This window comes from Papaver somniferum, unplaced genomic scaffold (genome assembly GCF_003573695.1).
Source record: "Papaver somniferum cultivar HN1 unplaced genomic scaffold, ASM357369v1 unplaced-scaffold_132, whole genome shotgun sequence".
NCBI classification, from domain to species: domain Eukaryota; kingdom Viridiplantae; phylum Streptophyta; class Magnoliopsida; order Ranunculales; family Papaveraceae; genus Papaver; species Papaver somniferum.
In genome coordinates, this window is record NW_020622381.1 from 21,414,437 (window position 1) to 21,434,361 (window position 19,925).

At 38.5% G+C, this 19,925-nt stretch overlaps 4 protein-coding genes and 1 pseudogene across 4 annotated transcripts; 3 read left to right on the forward strand and 2 right to left on the reverse strand.

Moving 5' to 3' along the window:
- The first annotated feature begins 4,220 nt into the window (after positions 1-4,220).
- Positions 4,221-6,080, forward strand: LOC113333104 (splicing factor ESS-2 homolog). Its single transcript, XM_026579596.1, has one exon. The coding sequence runs from the start codon at positions 4,358-4,360 to the stop codon at positions 5,894-5,896; it is 1,539 nt and encodes a 512-aa protein (XP_026435381.1). The 5' UTR covers positions 4,221-4,357; the 3' UTR covers positions 5,897-6,080.
- Positions 6,047-7,455, forward strand: LOC113332906 (annotated as a pseudogene).
- A 630-nt stretch (positions 7,456-8,085) lies between these two features.
- On the forward strand, positions 8,086-10,777 carry LOC113332907. The gene is made up of 3 exons (XM_026579407.1): positions 8,086-9,188; positions 9,331-10,178; positions 10,358-10,777. The coding sequence occupies exons 1-3, from the start codon at positions 8,086-8,088 to the stop codon at positions 10,738-10,740; spliced, it is 2,334 nt and encodes a 777-aa protein (XP_026435192.1). The 3' UTR covers positions 10,741-10,777.
- A 277-nt stretch (positions 10,778-11,054) lies between these two features.
- Positions 11,055-13,098, reverse strand: LOC113332743 (purine permease 3-like). Its single transcript, XM_026579255.1, has 2 exons — positions 11,930-13,098; positions 11,055-11,407 (listed from the first exon to the last, which is right to left on the reverse strand). The coding sequence occupies exons 1-2, from the start codon at positions 12,065-12,067 to the stop codon at positions 11,078-11,080; spliced, it is 468 nt and encodes a 155-aa protein (XP_026435040.1). The 5' UTR covers positions 12,068-13,098; the 3' UTR covers positions 11,055-11,077.
- On the reverse strand, positions 12,241-12,846 carry LOC113332908 (purine permease 3-like). Its single transcript, XM_026579408.1, has one exon. The coding sequence runs from the start codon at positions 12,844-12,846 to the stop codon at positions 12,241-12,243; it is 606 nt and encodes a 201-aa protein (XP_026435193.1).
- Positions 13,099-19,925: the final 6,827 nt, after the last annotated feature.

Here is a 19,925-nt window from a genome sequence, read left to right on the forward strand (position 1 = left end):
CATCAGTGAGCTATAAAATACAACTTGCTATGCACAAGCATCAACGGTGAAATGCACATGCGTTGTTCGGAAAAAGTCCTCAACCAGCACCAACTTTTTTTCCACTGGCAGGATTAGTCTTCTCTCTTTGTTCTATTCTAGTTAATAGAAAATATAACAACAAATGCTTCCACTCAACCAAGCTATTTTTCTGCACCAATTTTTACCACCGAGAAGATAACGATCTTCATAAGTTAAGTAGGTTTACTACAAAAAGTTAATATGAAGCGGACTTGGTTGAAAGCGATATGGCTACCTGGGTCTTGTTTGTTGACTAGTCAAGATGGAAAAGGGACATTGATTATCCGTTTTTTACAAAAAGGGGAATGGTTATTCGTTTTCTGAGAAACGACCAATGATTGTCTGGTTTTTTCTTTGAAAACGGCTAATAATTATCCGTCCCTTGATTTTACCGGGAATTACCGCTGAGGCTAGGCTCTTCCCATGCTGATGTGTAAAGGCATTTGGGAAGAGGTTGGGAACCTCCACAAGACCCAGTATTAATGTAAACTATGCTCGACTTGTATTTATTGAACAATTAGTGCTTCAACCAGCTAATCGAGCCATATAAAGATCACAACAAAAATTACTCATGTAAGATCTTCTATTACTATTTGTCCTAGTGATAATGTTTTCAATACTTCTTGGCTCCTGCCTCCTGGAAAGGATCACGAGGCGTATATTTAGATTTTTGTTATAGGGAAAGCCAATTCTTTTAAGGGGAAAGCTGACTTTGGTCATAAGCAGTTGATTTTTGGTCAATACGGGAGAAATATAAAACTATATTCATCTTTAGTTTTTTTTTCCGATTTTCCAAGATCAGTATTATAGTAAGATGAATATGCATCCCATGTTCTATCAAAAAAAAAGTAATCATCCCTGAGTCTTTCGCGCCTTTGATTCTCATGAATCCATTGTAATAAGTTTAAATTGATCTAATACTTAAAGCTTACCTTTAGTTTTCCTCTGCATCATCGAAAAATTGAACCCCAATTTCACGAGATTTACCATTGAATCTGAAACGATAAACATTGGGGGGAAAAGCAGTCATAAGATTTGATATTGCACATTGGTTGATGTAAGTAAATTGATTAGAAATAGCAAATTTAAATGGTTCCATTACTCCCATACATGAAGGAAACATCAAAAATGGTTTTAAAGTTTAACAATGTTCTTCGAGTAACAAAAATTTAATTGATTATCGACCGGATTTATCTACAAATAGAGATTTTAGAATTTAAGTTAATGTTGATGCTATGCAATTTTATCGTAGTTTGGCATGTATGGGAAGTTACAAAAGATAGGATACAACACTGCAATTTATCTATTTTCACCTCTCATTGACTTTGAGTCAACTTACTCGGACTAAAGTCAGCGTTCCCCCATAACTTTTGGATTTCTCTATAACAATCTCCCTTATAAAGCATAGTTTGGACAACTTAGGCAAGTTAAAGAGTGGTCCAGATTTCTCCTAGGGAAAGGTAAATCTACGGCTGTAAAATGAAGAGTTTAATTAAATATCAATAATAAATGTTCTATTAGTATTTCATAATAGATGTTTATTTAATTAATCAAATAAATATGCTTTCATTAATACAATACATAATCAATTTATCTTATATTAAATCATTAAACATTAATGGTGGTTGTGATGGTGGGTGGGGTGGTGGATCAACGGTAGGGATAATGGTGGTGGGTGTTGGTGAGAATGGTGGAGTAATAACGTTAATGGTGGTGGTGGTGGTGGAAGAAGTAGTGATAGTGGGATGAGAAAGATGTACTAAGGTAGATAAATTACTTAGTTACCCTTGGTTAATTTTTTTATTTGATATTACTTTTTTTTTTAAAATTTAAAATAATCGTTAATACAGTACAAAATAAATTTATTTTATATTGAATCAATGGACATTAATATTGGTTGTGATGGTGGGTGGGGGTGGTGAATCACCGATAGGGATAATGGCGGTGGGTGTCGGATGTGAGAATGGTGGAGTGATGACATTAATGGTGGGGGTGCTGGAAGAAGTAGCGGTAGGAAAAGCTAAATCTACGGCTGTAAAATGATCAGTTTAATTAAATTTCAATAATAAATATTCTATTAGTATTTCACAATAAATGTTTTTTTAATTAATCAAATAAATATGCTTTCATTAATACAGTACATAATAAATTTATGTTATATTAAATCAATAGACATTAATGGTGGTTCTGATGGTGGGTAGGGGTGGTGGATCAACTGTGGGGATAATGGTGGTGTATGTTGGTGAGAATGGTGGAGCGATGAAGTTAATGGTGGTGGAAGAAGTAATAGTAGTGGGATGAGAAAGGTGTCCTAAGGTAGATAAATTACTTAGTAAACCTAGGTTTATTTTTTTTATTTGATATTACTTCTTTTTATAATTTTTTTTAAAAATAATACTTTCGTTAATACAGTATATAATAAATTTATATCATATTGAATCAGTGGACATTGATATTGGTTGTGATGGTGGACGGGGATGGTGGATCAGCGGTGGGGATAATGGCGGTGGGTGTTGGATGTCAGAATGCTGGAGTGATGTCGTTAATGGTGGTGGTTCTGAAGAAGTAGTGGTAGTGGGATGAGAAATGTGTCCTAAGGTAGATAAATTACTAAGTTACTTTGGTTTTTTTTTTATTTGATATTAGTTTTTATTTATTTTTCTCTTTTATTATTTTATTTTTTAAAATTTTAAATAATACTTTCATTAATATAGTACATGATAAATTTATATTATATTGAATCAGTGGACATTAATATTGGTTGTAATGAAGGGCGGGGTGGTGGATCAGCGGTGGGGATAATTGTGGTGGGTGTTGGACGTGAGAATGGTTGAGTGATGACGTTAATGGTGGTGGTGCTGGAAGAAGTAGTGGTGGTGGGATGAGAAATGGTGTCCTAAGGTAGATAAATTACTTAGTTACCCTTGGTTATTTTTTTTGTTTGATGTTAGTTCTTAAATTTATTTTTCTTTTATTTTTTAAATATTTTTAAGTTAAAATAAATATTATAGGCCAGATATTTGTCGGTCGGGACAGGAAAGAAAATGAACGGTTGAGGACTATAAGGAAACCAAACTCATTCTGAAAATTAGACACCAAACCAATATAAGGCTCGCTCATAATTGAAAAAATTATTTTTCATAAAAAGATGTCTTAGAAGGCTTTATTAGAAAACAAAAAAACAAATGTTTACATTGAGTTGATTGGTAGTCGAGCGACAAGCTGGGCCCCAATCCTTTTTGACATCTAAAAAATTATTTACATGTAAACTCTAAATAATGTTTTATTCTGCATCGATACCAACAAAACCGTAAAATTATATTTTTTGCGTATTAATCTAAATTTTGCATGTGGACAAGTTAGGCAACATAAAGAGCGGCTAAGATTTGTTTAGGGAAAAGATATATCAATGGCTGTGGTTGTTTACATCATTATTGTATCATTAATTTCACATAATAGATATTTTACTAATCTCATTATAAATAAAATATATTTTCATTAAATAAATAATAAATTTGATAATAATCATTACGGATGATCGGGGTGGTCTTTGTGAGTGGTGGTGCATGCAGCCAGTGACGATATTGTTGGTGATGGAAAAAGTAGTGGTGATGAGTGGTTCCGGTGATGGTAGTGCAGGTGCTCAGTGTGTTAATGGCAATAATGTTTATTCTATGTCGTTAAGACATAAGTAACATTTATTATGGAAGTTGTGGTTGATTTTCTTAATGTGAAAATAAGATGGTTATTAATATGAAAGAAACTATTGTACAGGCTGACCACAATTTATTACGAAAATCAACCCCTGAAAAACCCAGCGATGATAGGGATAGTAAAGGTTTTCAGTTGGTCTCACTACATGTTTCCCCCGGTGATTTTTTCGAAAAAAATATGTAGGTCACCCAGCAATTCTCAAAAAAAAAACATAACAATTAAAAAACATGAAAAATAATTGTCATTTTATATAGAGCCAACAAAAAAAATGTCAAAAATTAAAATATACATAATTTTTTTACTTACGGCACGGGTGAAGTGCGAACAAACTCTACGCTTGGTGGGGGAAATATCCAATCCGATGGCCCGGAACTTGGCACGTCACACTTTTTGACCCTTTATATAAAGCCTTTACTATCTGGAATAGTTTCCCCATTCTTCTAACTTGCTATCTTTCGGGCTAGGGTTTCCCCAAATTCGTTCCCACATCCCCTCTTTGATTATCCAATTTCTGCTTCAGAAATTCATCACCCTAATCTCTGGTTTCTTGGTACCGTTATCATAAATCTATCATCGTTGAAAAATGTTGTTTTCACCAGGTCATTCTCCTCGCCACATATCATCTCCATCCACTTCTTTGTCATCTCAAAAAACCCTATCAAATTCTGTTGAATCCTCAAAACCTTCCAAGAAGCATAACTCTGTTCTTGACGAGGATACTTATGTAGCATCTATAGAGAAAATTATTGAAAGGGATTTCTTTCCTGATATACCAAAGCTTCGTGATCGTCTTGATTGGCTGGAAGCTTGTAGATCTGGGGATACTGTTTTGATTAAAGATGCTCAGTTGAAGATCATGGAGCGGCGATGTGGAAAAAAACCCTTAAATTCGGATGATGGTCAAGGTAATAAAACTTTTCAAACACCCCAGAAGTCGAATTCGAGGTTATTTTCTTTATCTACTCCATTTGATTTAGACAAAACACCTCAACAATCATATGTGCAATCAGAAACTAGTGAATTAGGTGAGAATAATGATTCTATTGATGTTTCGTTGTCTCTTGATGAGTTTATGCGACGTTATACTAGCGAAGATAATGATAGTTTTAATAAAATTATGGACAAAGTTAATAGGAAGAGGAAAGAGAGATATGGGCATTTGATTGAAGGTGAAAAGGTGGAAACATTAAGTTTAGGAAATGAAAAAATTGCTAGGATTACTGACGGGTATGGGACGTCTGATCAACCTGTAAGTACACTAGAAGGATGGAAATATACTGCAAAGAACTTGTTAATGTATAATCCATCAGACAATGGTGAATTGCCATTGACGAAAGCGGAAAGAAACGAAAGGGTTATGGGTTTGACAAAGGAAATCAGTCGAACAAACACTCGGTTTCATGGAAAAATGATGGATTCTGGTCCAAGAGAGGAGGATACAATTGCAGTGATGTATACTCCCGTGGCTGGGGGTACCCCTGTACCTTTACCATTTCCAGGTCGTGAAGCAGAGAAAACTAGAAGATACGACTTGGAAGATTTTAGAAAAACACCCAATCCATTTTATGTTGAGTCTGCAAAGAAATCTGAAAATGGGTATAACTATGTCAAAACACCTTCTCCTGCACCTGGTGTTGATGAGTCACCATTCATTACTTGGGGAGAGATAGAAGGGACACCATTAAGATTGGAGACTGAGGATACACCTGTTGGGATTGGGGGCAGTGGAAATGGTCCCCAGTTTAGTATTCCATGCCCACCTTCAAGAGATTTGAAGGCCCACTCTTTATCAAGGGATGCTGCTCGTAAACTGAGGGAGAGATCAAAGATGTTTCAGAAGCCACCATTGCCTTCACCATCTAGAGGAGGAAGTGCGAGTCCAGGTGTTCGAACACTTTCACATGCTGCTCAGAAATTTGTTAGGAATGCAATTGCAAAATCATCTTCTTCCGTGGATGAATCACTACGTGCAAGTTATCGTGGTTCAAGTCCGGCTGCAGTTACTCCAAAATCTGGGAGAAGCTTGACAAGGTTAGGAACAAGTTCAATCTTGGGTTCAAGGTCACCTTCTGTTAGAGATGGATCCAATCCTGTTAGAGATGGGTCCAATCCTCCCTGGTAATTTAGTTTCTTTCTTTTTTCATTTGGCAACTAAGAACATGCTGTGTTAAGCTTATTTTGTATGACTGTATATATGAAGCTCTGAACTTGAGCATCTTGTTTCTGGATTATGAGCTGAGAAAGGGAAACACACCATTGAAGCTTATTTTGTATGTCTGTATACTGGCGTTTACATTCTTCCTTTACTTTAATATTGTCTATTAGGTATCTTTATGTGCTGCTAGAGATTTATCTAACCAATCTGTTTGAAATTGGTAATTTTTCACATTGATACGTGCTTTCGCAACCAACCATCTGTAGAGCTTATATATGTGCTATTCTTATCAATCATCACACAACTCTTTATGGTATTATTGCCTCATGCTTAGTTGAACTTCTATAAAAAGGATACGGTCTTGGATCTAGAATTTCTTTGTTCATTGCAGCCGATATCTGTGAAAAATATCATCTGGAGGGCATATTTCCCACAACTATCAATAGTGAGTGGGAAGCTGAGTTTGAAGGTGCTATTATTGACGTCTGCTGACAGACAAGGTCCATGGTCTGCGCGAAGCTTCCTTTCTACCTGCAGGACCTTCCAAATGCGACAAATTTGCTGGCAACACTCTTGATCTTCCTCACTTTTGTGCATGGTTGCTTCCGAGGGTTCTGCGTTGTTCTCCTGTCAGGTCATAGGATGCTTGTGGACAACAGGGGTCATATCCCATTAAGTTTTTCTACGCAGAATACGCCTCTAACTTGTCCATCATTCTGCGGTGTTCCTTGTGAATTTGTTTGGAAAGTTGAAGGAATCTTAATATCCAGATCCAGGCGCTGAGTTCATTCCTGTTGGTGGAATTGCTTACTACATCACTGCCCTGTCAAGTTTGTCAGGCATGGCTGCCAATCCCTCACAGGCGTTGTTTTATCTTGTATTTATGATGTCAGCTTGTGTTCTCTGTTCCGTGAGACTTGGGTAGAAGTTAATGGATCCTCTGCTAAAGATGTGGCTGAACAGGTCGAGCAACAATAGTGATGCCAGGACGTATGGACTCCAAATTTACAGAAGGAATTGAACAGACACATCCCGGCAGAAGCAGCTTTTGCAATAGATTCCAAGAGTTACTTACTTTTTTGATGGTATAACAGTATTGCATCCACATTTTTCTGTCTCGTTAACCAAACAAAGAAAATCCATGACCTAAAAATGTTTGGTGGGCATTCTCGCGAGGCGTGATCACAATTCATTAAGCCCTACACTATTATACGATTTCATGTCATACTTTGAGCCCACTGATGCAGCAGCTTCCTAAAAGATTTCAGATTCCAACCTACAGATTAAGAAGTGATCATAGTAAATCATGTATAAAAGTTGTCTCAGAATGTTGTGGCTCTGGAACTCTTTGAACTTCGACATATATTGTGAAACATGCGTCATGACTCGTCTGATTACTCTCTGTTGTCGGTCATCTGAGTTTCATCGGCTATGGTAACTCTGTAACTTTTGAATTATGAAGCAAGTTGGCCAAAGTTTCACTGATTCAGCGTACAGCTGAAAAAACAGTTTAAAAAAGCAAAAGCAAGAAAGGATCAAGAAGTAGAATGTCTTATTACTACAAATTGTCTTCTTTTTTTTTTGATGAAATATTACTACAAACTGTTACGCAGGGCCGGCCCTGAGGCAATGCATTCAAAGGCTATCTTTGGGGCATCACGATCAGGGGGGCAGCAAAAAAAATTTTTTATTAGGGGAGTTTTATGTTATAGCAGAAAACTGGGGGTCTAGAAAAGAATTATAAATACAAAATATGATGCATTTTTAAAAGAACAAAGGGCATGTTATAAAGAAGGAGTTATAAGAGGGGTTAATACTAAAATATCAAAGGAGTTAACACTAAATACATAACAAGTGGGACGGATTTCACATTTTCACTTCAGAATTTTTTTTTTGTTAAACTTCTCGTTCTCTCCGTCGGCTGAAAACTCCATTTTCACTTCAAAACCCCAATTAATCTTTTGATTTCTAAATACCCAACGATCATATATATATATCTTAGTTACATGATCTAAATAATTTGTTGATTTTAAAAGAGCTACAATTTAGGCATTTAGGGTTAGGATTATTTTGAAGAAATAAATTGTGTACTGTTTTTGATGTTTAACATATTTTTTTGCTTGTTGTGTAATATATGTATTTGATTAATTGCAGGCATGGTTCTGAAAAGAAAGCAATCTTCTGGATGTCAAAATAGGAAGAAAAAGAAAAAGAGATTGGAATCTACTAAATCTCTAGTAGGTTCTTTTGATAAGTTTTTGATTAGAAATCAACCAACAATTGAGAATAAGGGCGATGAGGATAATGCTACAGATGATAATGGTAAGAATGAGAGGAATGGGGATGATGTTGCTGCTGATAATGGTTTAAATGAGGGGAATAGGGATGATGGTGCTGCTGATAATAGTATGAATGAGGGGAATGGAGATGATGGTGTTGCTGATAATGGTATGAATGAGGGCAATGAGAATGAAGGTGATGTTGATAATAGTGTAAATGAGGGAAATGTGAATGATGGTGGTGTTGAGAATGGTATGAATGATATCAATGAGAATGACAGAAGGGGGGATAATGTCAACAAGACGGTAGGAACGAATGAAGTTGGTAATTATTGTGAAGAGTTAAGCCATATAGATATGTTTGATCCGGCTAATTGGAATACAATTGATAAAAAGCTTGTTGATTTTTTGGTAGAGAAGGGTCCAGTGAGAATTGATAATATCAAGTTCCCTAGAGATTCCAAGGGCGATCATTTCTCTAGCACTTATTACTTTCGGAGAATGAGCAATTTTGAGAAACAAGAAAGGAGATGGCTAGTGTATTCGACATCTTTGGATAAGGTATTCTGTTTTTGTTGTAAATTGTTTAAGAAGAGGGAAACTAATTATCAGTTGTGTGAAAGTGGGTTCAATGATTGGAATAACCTAAGTGGAAGACTTAGTACTCATGAAAACAGTGGAGAGCATGCTGTTTGTATGTTTAATTGGCTTGAGTTGGAATTACGATTGAGAAAGGAAAAAACCATTGATAAGAGAATACAAGAACAGATCAATAGAGAGAAGATACATTATAAAGATGTTTTGGAGAGGATGATGGACGGCATCTTGTTCCTAGCGAAGAATGGTTTAGCATTTCGTGGGGATAGTGAGAAAATTTATACAAAAAATAATGGAAACTTCTTAAGTTTCATAGAGGTACTTGCAAAATATGATCCCGTGTTAAAGTATCACTTGGAGAGTATCGAAAAGAATGAAATGCGGTATCATTATCTTAGCCACAAAATTCAGAATGAACTGATTTCAATGCTTGCTGATGAGACGCGAAAGCTTATTCTGAAAAAAAATCCACGAGGCGAAATACTTCTCAATTATTCTTGATTGTACTCCGGATGTTTCTCGCAGGGAACAAATGTCCATTATAATCAGATGCGTAGATGTTTCAACAGCAAGAATTGAGGAATATTTTCTTGGGTTTTTGAAAGTTGAAGATAAAACAGGAGAAGGTTTGTTTTTTGAACTTCAAGAAGCATTGATAAACCTTGGATTAAATATTGATGATATAAGAGGGCAGGGATATGACAATGGAGCAAATATGAAAGGAAAACACAAAGGTGTACAAGCAAGACTACTCGAGATTAATCCAAGAGCATTCTACACACCGTGTGCTTGTCATAGTCTAAATCTAATACTTTGTGATATGGCTAAGTCATGTCCTAAAGGATTGTCTTTTTTTGGATCCATACAACGTATTTATACGTTATTCTCGGCTTCTACTAATCGATGGGATTTGTTCAAAGAAGATATTGGAGAGAAAGGTTTGACTCTTAAACCATTATGCGATACTAGGTGGGAAAGCCGTGTAGCAAGTATCAAAGCGATAAGATACCAAGCTCCTGAAATACGCAAAGCTTTAGAGAAGTTGCGAGATTCATCCTCTATTTCTCAAGAAGTCAGCACAGCCGAGAGCCTAGTAAGTTTTGATATGCATAATTTTGAATTTTATGTTAGCTTGACAATCTGGTATAAACTTTTATTTGCTGTTAATACCGTGAGTAAATCTTTGCAATCTGAAAATATGGATATTGGTGTTGCTATAGAAAAAACAAAAGGTCTAATTGTTTTTTTTAAAGAGTATAGAAAAGATGGGTTCCAAAAGGCAATGGAAGATGCGAAAGAGATTTCAGATGGTATGAATATTGAACCTACATTTCGTGAAGTTCGCACCACTCGTACTTGCGAACCAATATCAGGTGAGGAATTTTTTAGAAGAACTTACTTTTTAAATATAATGGACAGTGCTATATCATCATTCAAGGCCAGGTTTGAACAGTTTCGATTATATGAAAAAATATTGGTTTTCTGTTTGACTCGAACAAGTTAAGAACTATGAGTGAGAATGAATTGATGAGGTCATGTCTCGCACTTGAAGGTTATTTGAAGCATGGTACATCTAGAGATATTGATGGCAGGGAGTTATATTTGGAATTGTTAGTCATGAGAGTTGCATTACCTAAGGCTTATAGCAAACCAATGGAGGTTTTACAATTTTTACTAAGAATGGATGGTTGCTACCCAAATGCGTGGATTGCTTATAGGATACTGCTCACAATTCCGGTAACAGTTGCATCGGCGGAAAGAAGTTTTTCTAAGCTAAAGTTGATTTTATCGTATCTTCGATCAACTATGTCAGAAGAGAGATTAATTGGATTGTCTATGCTGGCAATTGAAACAGATATGGTTATGCAAGTTGATTTTAAAGTTATACTTAATGATTTTGCATCTAGAAATGTAAGAAGAATCAACTTTCAATAGATGTTATTTGTATGATTATCTGAACCCTTTACTTTTATTGTTTTCTGAACCATAATTTGCTTGACATATTTACATGCTGAGAATGATATACTTATGGAAAGGTTTGTCTAGTAAACATATATATGTACAGACTTATATGGAAGGGGGCAACATTTTTTTGGTTTTCTTTGGGGCAGCAAAATGTTAGGGCCGGCCCTGCTGTTACGTGGGTGTTTTTGTAACTTTTTAGGGTAACACAATGGCAAACGAAAATGAAACACTATCAAACCAAAAGGATCAAGCTACTTATGGCTATCCTTCCATAGTATTAATTATTTGTAATTTCTGATTTCTCCTTTCATTCCTCGGCATTATTATCATAAGCAATGGATTGCGGCTTCTTGGTTTTCTTGTATTCCCCAATAAAGTAGGAGACAAAACCCCACAAACATAATGCAAGCGACATTCCTTTTTGACCAGTAAATTTCTCATGGAAAGCAATTGTTGCAGCCACCTGAGTGAACGGAAGCAAACATGTGGTGAAAATTCCAGTGAAAAGAGATGATGTACAGTAGATGATCCCCAAAAACCCTACTGCGAAGAATTGCCAAATAACTGCAAGTGCAACTATTAGGAAATAGTATTTCCCTTCACCCAATCCAAAATTTCTTCCTTCTCTTGGAATAACCTGCAATAGCAAAAACATAAAAGATAGGGTATTAGGTCGTCATAGCCTTTTCAAAAAAATAAAGGTCGTCATAGATTCATAATGATCCATTTTGAAGAATGAAATAGCGTTGCTAGAGGCCTAGAGCTAGAGACAAATATTTCTACCAATATTTATAAATAAATGTTTGGAGACTAGGTTAGGATTCGGATCACTTTCCCTCCACAAATGAAAATGGACAATTTTTTCAATTATACAGCACATGGAAACAAAACTTCAACAAGAGTGATGACAGCCTCTTGGCTCATGTGAGACCACATAATATTCCCTTCCCCGTTGCCCAAAACATTCAACCACATCTACCTACTCATGCTCGTTTGGCCAGAAACTCATATCAATCAATGAGTTTTAAACACCAAATGACTCTCTAGTAAATGATGCTTAATATTTCTGATCTACGTTCTAAAACTCTGATTTCATAAGAAAGAAACTGCATGCTTAAACCAAACATAATCTTTGGAGAGAGAGAAAGAGTTGAAGTACCTGAAAATCCTTGTTGATGGCCATTCCAATTAAGCAAACCAGAGTAGAAAAGAAGCTCAAAACAAACTGAAACTGCATCACAACAGAATATGTGATAGGTTTACTACTTTTCCCATAAGCAAGTTCGATCAAAGGCATACAGAGCCCCAGTAAAGCAGCACCGGCAAGAGTTAAGAAGAATCCAAAGTAATATTGCGCTTGAGTAGTACCAGGAGGTCTGTCACTACTAGTATTCAATGCCAAAACAACAGCTCCAAGAGTCAGCAGAACTACTGAATTGAATGAATAAAATGTGAATTTTTGTCTCACAATTATGAAAGCAAATATTGCTGTAAAAGCAAGTTGTGTAGAAACAACAGTGCTGAAGTTGAGACGGGAAGATAAAATAGACCAGCTGAGTACATATAGTTATCCATTCCAAGCACCACTCCAATTACTGCACTATACATGAACAATTTTGGTTCCATCATGAAAACCCATGAAGCATCATATGATGGTCCATTCACTTTCTTTATGTAGATATAAGAAAGTGGAGCTACTAACACCGGAAATCCAACGGTTTGTAACATACTCGAAAACCATTTACGGCCTCCGCCATGAGTGTAGTACAGTCTCTGTAACAAGGGTCCTCCTATGTAACCAAAAGCAGAAAAGAAACAGAATAGTATGAGGAGTTTCCAATTTATAACTCTTTTTTGAGTAATTGGGTTGACTGTTTCTTGAAGATCATCTTCATGATCATTTGGTACTACTGCTAGGTTGTTATGATGATTTCCTCCATGGTTATAATTTGCTGCTGCTCTCTCGTTAGTGGAGGATGCTTCTATATCCGTGGAAGAAGACATTCTTTCTCTTTTCCTAAGCTTGGTCTTTGAATGTACTTCTAGGTGTGTTCTCTGTGATTCAATGGGTATCATTTACAATGCATATATACCAGTACCCTGCTGATGCAACGACAGCATTACCGCAGTACTCTTCTCTCTCTCTAATAAGATCATAAATCGCAATCAGCTTATGGGTCCATCGTGTTATTAGTTTGACATTTTAAAATTGAAGGCCCTAGCTAGTTGTTGCAACTAAACTGCTAGCAGCTAGTGCAAGTGGAAGGGTTAATTAAGGCAAGAAGGTCAAACGGTCATGGTCTATGACCGGTCGAAGTCGATGGTTTTATTTTATTGTTTTTCTATTTTCTTCCCACGAGACAATGGTGTGTATTTGCTTTTGCATCAAGTCTTAACGTGAACAACACATGAGGGGTAGTTCAGTTTTCTTCTGTGAATTGCACGGTGGGAAGGGCTTACAAAAAAAAGTTCATCAATTCTCTGGAATTTTTTTTATGGAAGTTATAGTTTACGGGTACCTGAGGTATGGAGCTGTACTGCCCAACACTTCATTCGGGAACCATTTACCGTCTTTTGGAGGCTGATGGGCTACAAATAGCACCTCCAAGTAAATACATGCAGCATTGAGCAGGCCTACGTCAGCTTTACCCACGTGAAAGACGTCTTTATATTTTATTAAGTTGTAGATTAGTATTTTGTTTTATCATCGGCATGTCAGTCTAATTCTGACAACTTATCTTACGTTGTTACCGTTATCATACTCATCCAGCATCTAATCTAACGCTACAACTTAATATAGTTATATATATTTATTTTTTTGACGAGGAGAAAAAAAAAGGGAGTGACGACTTATAAGGGGAGATTAGAAAGGAGAGATTATAAGGGAGTGACGATTTAGGAAGAAAAAAAAAAAGAATCGAAGTATTCAGCAATTACCAATCACAGCATTCCGGTTACAAATTAGCGTACTTAAAAAGTAGCTATCAAAAATCTTAGTAAATAATGTGCCCAATTAAAAAGAGTGCACTTTACATAAATTATGAGTTGATTAACATTATTTTTTCAATTCTCAAACAACCTTGCATTTCTTTCTCGCCACATTGTCCACCAAATGGCAATATATATAAGACCCCATACTTCTTTTTCATAACCATACTCTTCTTGTTAGGCTATTCCCAAAGAGTAGATTTAACACTATCTGCAAAAGCTTAATCATACCCGAAGAAATCCAAAAAATAATTCCAGACCTTAGTGTTGACGGTGGTTTTTCGAATAGGGCTAAAATTGTAAAACCCTGTATTTAATCCGCTGACGTCCTGCAAGGGTATAAAGCCATTTACGAAGTGATGAGTGCAAAAAACCTCTTCACTCATTGAGCAATTCAATATGTATGGAATTCATTCAGAATGGTGCAACAATCCCGAATATTTTATGAATTTTCCTAGTAGCATTATCCATTTAATGCATTGTGTGCCTTGTATTTTCCTACGCTATGTTCCGCAGGAGAACCCTCAATGTTGGCATGACATGACGATTAATGTTCACTCTCAGCAGAGTAGCATGAATCTCCCGAAGTGTCAATATTGACGTCTGCATGAAAGTACTCACACAGACTGCATCGTTCTCTGACAAAGAGATCTTCGTATCGACGCGCTTTTAAGAAGGTAGCTCGATCGAACTCGTTTAAATTCCTCAAAGGAAAATCTAGACTGTTAATATCAGTCTCAGAAGCAATCACAACCACACAAGTTGGCCGCATGATTTAACCAGCCTAGCCAAACCCTGGCAGGAATAGGCGATCACCGTGATGACCACTGACGGGCCCACTAATGCCCCAACTGACACCACACATGCTTCCCCAGCGCCGTCAAACGCCAACCTAAAGAGGGGTGGCCGCGTTGTTTTGGGAGAAACTCGAACGAGCATAGACTGTTCAATGCAGTCTTAAAAGCATCCCAACCGTCCAACTTCGCCAGCCTGGTTGGACGGATTAGATCATCCCATGAATGATTAGGGAAGCGCTAACGCACACGTTGGTGGGCCCACTTTTCCCTCACCCGATCGGATTTCTCACGACGAGGCCATGGAGCAATGAAACGTTTGCTCAAACCATGGCAGGCGTGATGCTTCTAAGGGTCGCGGAAGTCCACTAGTGTCTTAAATCGATCACAACCATCCAACTTAGCCAGCTTATTGGATGACTTAGATTGCATTTAGGATCATCAGAAAGGTGCACATGCGTTCATTGTCAGGCTAACATTGGCCCCACGTGATCGATCTCCCCAAAGGAGGCCACCAGCATGCTAAATCGCTTGGTCGAAGTCACGTGGGCGTGGCTGTTACAAAACCCTAATTAGGGTTTGCGGCAATACACATCTGTCATAAATTGATCGTGACCATCCATCTTCACCAACCTAAACGGACGGTTTAGATATAGACTCAAGAGGTCCTAAGGATGTCAATGTGATCATCGTGGGACCACCTTTGCGTGTGACCGGCCGACCTATACAGACTAGGGCCCGACGCCTCGAAACGCATGCCCCAAAGGTGGCATGCCACACGGCTTTTAAACCCTTTGCGGCAATATATTTCTGTCGCAAATCGATCACGACCACTCATCTTTGCCGGTCAATTGAGTGGCCTAGATAGAACCTTTGTGGGACCGAGAGGTGTAGGCATGCACGCCAGTGAGCTGTCTTCACGCATGCCCGGTCAGCCCACTAAAAAATAGCGCCAATGCTTGGATTCGATCAAGCCAAAAGGGGATGTTTGCGCACCTCTAAAAAACCCTAAAATATATCAACGGCAGTAAACATGCGTCGTAAATCATCTCGTCCGCCCAACTTTGCCAGCTTGGTCGGACGGCTTGGATTAAAATTAGGCAATCAATGAAATGCCTCAATGATTACCCTCCGCCACTCTGCCACAGGGAGTGATCGACCAGATGATGGCCCGCCCATGCGGCCTCCAAACGATCACTCAAAGATGGTTGGACGTGCTTCTATTTTAAGACACTTAATCCGCGACTTACTCAATCAATCTTTAAAGCAGTGATGCTTTATGCATACCGATTGTTTTGAGCTGCTTGCTTTAAAGCGATGCATTACATGCATCGAACATACACGATATTTCATGAATTACAATTCCATAAATAACTTAGTTATTTAACCTGATAACACCGTATGATATTTCTTGCGCTAGGTCCCACGACCTGACCCACTTATTCGAGACATCAAACATGTCACAAACTGGGGGATACTTACTGGGGTATTGGTCTGGCGGTTTACGGCGTGCGGCGTGCAACGCACCCATTACGAGAATGTGTCAGGAAAGATGAACGGTTAATGATGATGAGGGAAGTGGGCAAAGGCGTGATCGTGTGACAATGACCTATACAACCCCACTATTCCATCACTCAACTTCCTCCACTTCCTACGAGATGAGGATTGCGCTCAAATAACTTGTATAAATAGGTTCTTCGACATATCTTCAAACAACGAAGAGAACCAAGTTGTTGTTAACACAGTATCAAAAAAAAAAATACCCAGAACTGATAGCTTACATTATGCAAGCCAGTTCGACATTCTGATACAAGTCATAAACAACCAACACCTTCATAATCTCAAACACCTTCTTCGCTTCCCTCCCTAAGACCAACCCCTTTTCCTTCACTTTGTGACCGAATCAAGTCTGGAACGAACATTTCTCGGTTTATGACATAATTGTTCAGATTGATCTCTCGAATCTAAAGTACTCCCGTGCAGTGCATTTGTTTAGGGTTTAGATTCGTTTCTCATCCACACACACACAAATTTACCAAAACCAGCAGAAACAGTTTTCACCCATAAACATTTGGCGACCACAGTGGGAGATTGATCTCTCGGTTGCAAAACCAGTTTCTCAAGATTCATTCAAGTTTTCTCAATTTCAAAAGGGTAGATCTTAGATTCAATTCAATCATTAAATTCAATTTAGGTTCAACAACCAATTTCAATTCTGGTGTTCCATTCACTAAGAAGCTTCACAAAAATTCTTTTTCAAGCAATGCTACTGGAAATACCTTGGATAGCTGAGCACTAGTAAATCTCCCAGATGAAAGGACCAGAAAGCCGCGTGGAGACACAAGACGCAACTACCACTTAGAAGAACGCAACGGCTTCTCTCGAGATCCGGATGGAGCAATCACCTTTTCTGCAACACCACAAGTGTTGTATGGAGAAATTCAGAAATGCCTCAAAGGGTCCACACCCAGAAAGGCGAAGTGAAGATTCGCGTAGCCGTTGTTTCAGTATGGAGATAGTCGAAAACAAATTCAACACCAGTGGGGTCCTGGGAAGACACCTGCAAAGGTCACAAAAGAAAAGGTCTATCTCTATTCCACCACTGCTACCAGTTTAAGATCAGGAGTATCCGCTATATCTTCATCAACAAAACGTGTAGATCCAGAATATGGTGTAATTCCGAGAATTCGTACATCTACAATAGCAAAGGAAGCTTGACACATCTTCAAATCATCATAAAGGGTTCGCCTATTATGTCAACCCGGATAGGAGCGATCCATGGACATCTTCAGGTCTACTGGAGACGACACCTCAAGAGAGAAGCCTCAAGAAGATAACGATGCCCGTGTCATCATGTCGAGAAAGAATCCGCAGTTTGGGCGAATCACTCTGTTAGGAAGAATGTTTTAGCGAAACAACGAACATCCAAATAATCAAGAGATGACGGACCCGATGTACTTCCACTGCCACAGAGTCATTCATCGCTTTACCAGTAAATACAACAACCTGAAGCATATTCTCCAAATGAAGATTAACTCAGGAGAGTTACCCCCTTTCTCCGAAGATTAACGTGCGCAGTTTCATCGAAGTGATCGAACCAACTACGGGTTTCTCGAGGCGCGCCATAACAACTTGGATTCGAAGCAATCACCCTTGGAGAATTCAAGTCTCGTTTAACCGAGATCTTGTGAACAAGTAAGTTTCGTTAAACAATTTTACATTTTAAAAGCCTACTGGGGACTTGACGCATGAGTCCCACATCAAGGAAGGAAGTCAATGATGCAATTGTTCTTAGACACCACATTAGCTTCCTTTTACATGTTTCCCTTTTTTATGCAACATTTGCAATTTTTACGAGATACTTAGAATGATCGAATTCAAAATCAGAATGTCGGCTTTCAGCCGATTCAAACATAATTCCTCTCAGAAAGTCATTCATAACGTCATCTAAAAAATAAACCAATTCAAAATTCAATCACCTACTAGTTCAAAAACCAGAAAAATCAAACTGTGAAAGGAATTCCTTACTTCACTCAAGACACCTAAAAGGGAAATATAAAAGAAAATGCGCAAGTATTCAAGGGAAGTCTTTCAGCAACAACTCATTCTTTTTAGAAAGAGCGCCTTTCATTTTGCGGAGAACAACCTGCTTCAACTTCAAATCCAAGGATAGCCTCTCGATCTCCTCCTTTTTCCGAACAATGAAGTCCACCGAGGGAACTTCGTTTGTTTCATCTTGCAGCTTCTGGATTTTAGAAAACCCTTCATAGAACAGGAAGCATTGAATTCAAACTTCATAAACACATCTCAGTGGAACTCCCAGTTTGAAACCACCTCCTCAGAAACAGTGCACCCAGTCACGCTTCTCATGACATGAATGGAGAATAAAGATTCTTCGACACGTCGGACCAACATGCAATACAACCTTCAACCTTCTGTAAGCGGTTTCACTGAAGCAGCAAGAGAAAAACCACCGAGATGCAACATCATGCGCGTCCAAAATCCCCCACTTCAACTCCAGTACCACATGCACGACTGCCACAATGATAAAACAACGTCCAAGATATTCCATATCTGGCTCGACGGTAACAACATCTACGAGGGATGCTTTCAGAATTTCGACTCCCGTAGAAGAAGTAGTTGCGTCAGCAAAGGAGGTTGTGCCTGGGACTTAAGAGGTACACACAGACTCTCCATGTCAAGAGCTTCATCATATTTGCAGAACCTTTTAGTTAAGTCATTCGCATGAGGGGACTTCCCTACTCCTCAAAGACACGATCCAAAGATGATAAAGGCAAAGGAGCGTCGTTGGAGACTGCTTAGCACTACCCATCTCAAAGATGCTGAATTTGGAGAGACGCAAGCCCGCTGTCATTATGATTCCAAGATACCCAAAGACGTAGACGTATTCGAGGGAGCAGATGTATTGTTTAAAAACCAATGATATGCCTGGATGTCTATGAAACGCAATGTAGACGCAAAGTCGGCCTCATGATCAGCAACTGGTACTATCCTCATCAACATTGGTTTCAACTCCAACTCTCTACCAAATTATTTCTTCATAGACCCCGCGTGACAACATCTATCAAGTTGAAAGCTCATATATGAAGACTGCCAAGTTCGTGCAAGTAGCCACCATGCCTCTCCCTTCCAGTCTCTTCTGGTCATAGCTGCTGCCAAGAATCGTTATTGCTCGCCAGAGCTTCACCATAACGACAACCACTACAGACAGAGGTAATCCGAACTTCTGCATATTTTACTTTCCCATGGAGAAGTAATAGAGTCACCAGTACGGAAGCGATATGGTGATATCTTTATTATGGTAAACCCACCTACCATACAAGATAGAGCCATGTAACTCACACTCGGGGACTGAGACTCAGCACGAAATTCCTTCACCGTCAGTCAAGGACTTCTTCAACACGAGAGAGACGGTCAATCAAGAACCATGTAATTTGCAAGGGAAAATCAAACTGAAGGAGAAGCCGGTTCAACGCCCTCTCCAGAAGAAGCCGCTTCAACGCACGCTCTCTCCTGAAGTTGTTTCAACGCTCTCTTCATAATAAGGTGCTTCAACGCTCTCTCCTGAAGCTGTTTCAACGTTCTCTCCTAAAGCCGCTTCAGCGCTCTCTCCATAAGAAGGTGCTTCAACGCTCTCTCCTGAAGCTGTTTCAATGCTCTCTCCTGAAGCCGCTTCAACGCTCTCTCCAGAAGAAGCCGCTTCAACGCACGCTGTCTCTTGAAGCCGCTTCAACGCACGCTCTCTCTTGAAGCCGCTTCAACGCTCTCTCCTGAAGCTGTTTCAACGCTCTCTATTGAAGCCGCTTCAACGCTCTCTCTAGAAGAAGGCACTTCAACGCTCTCTCCTGAAGC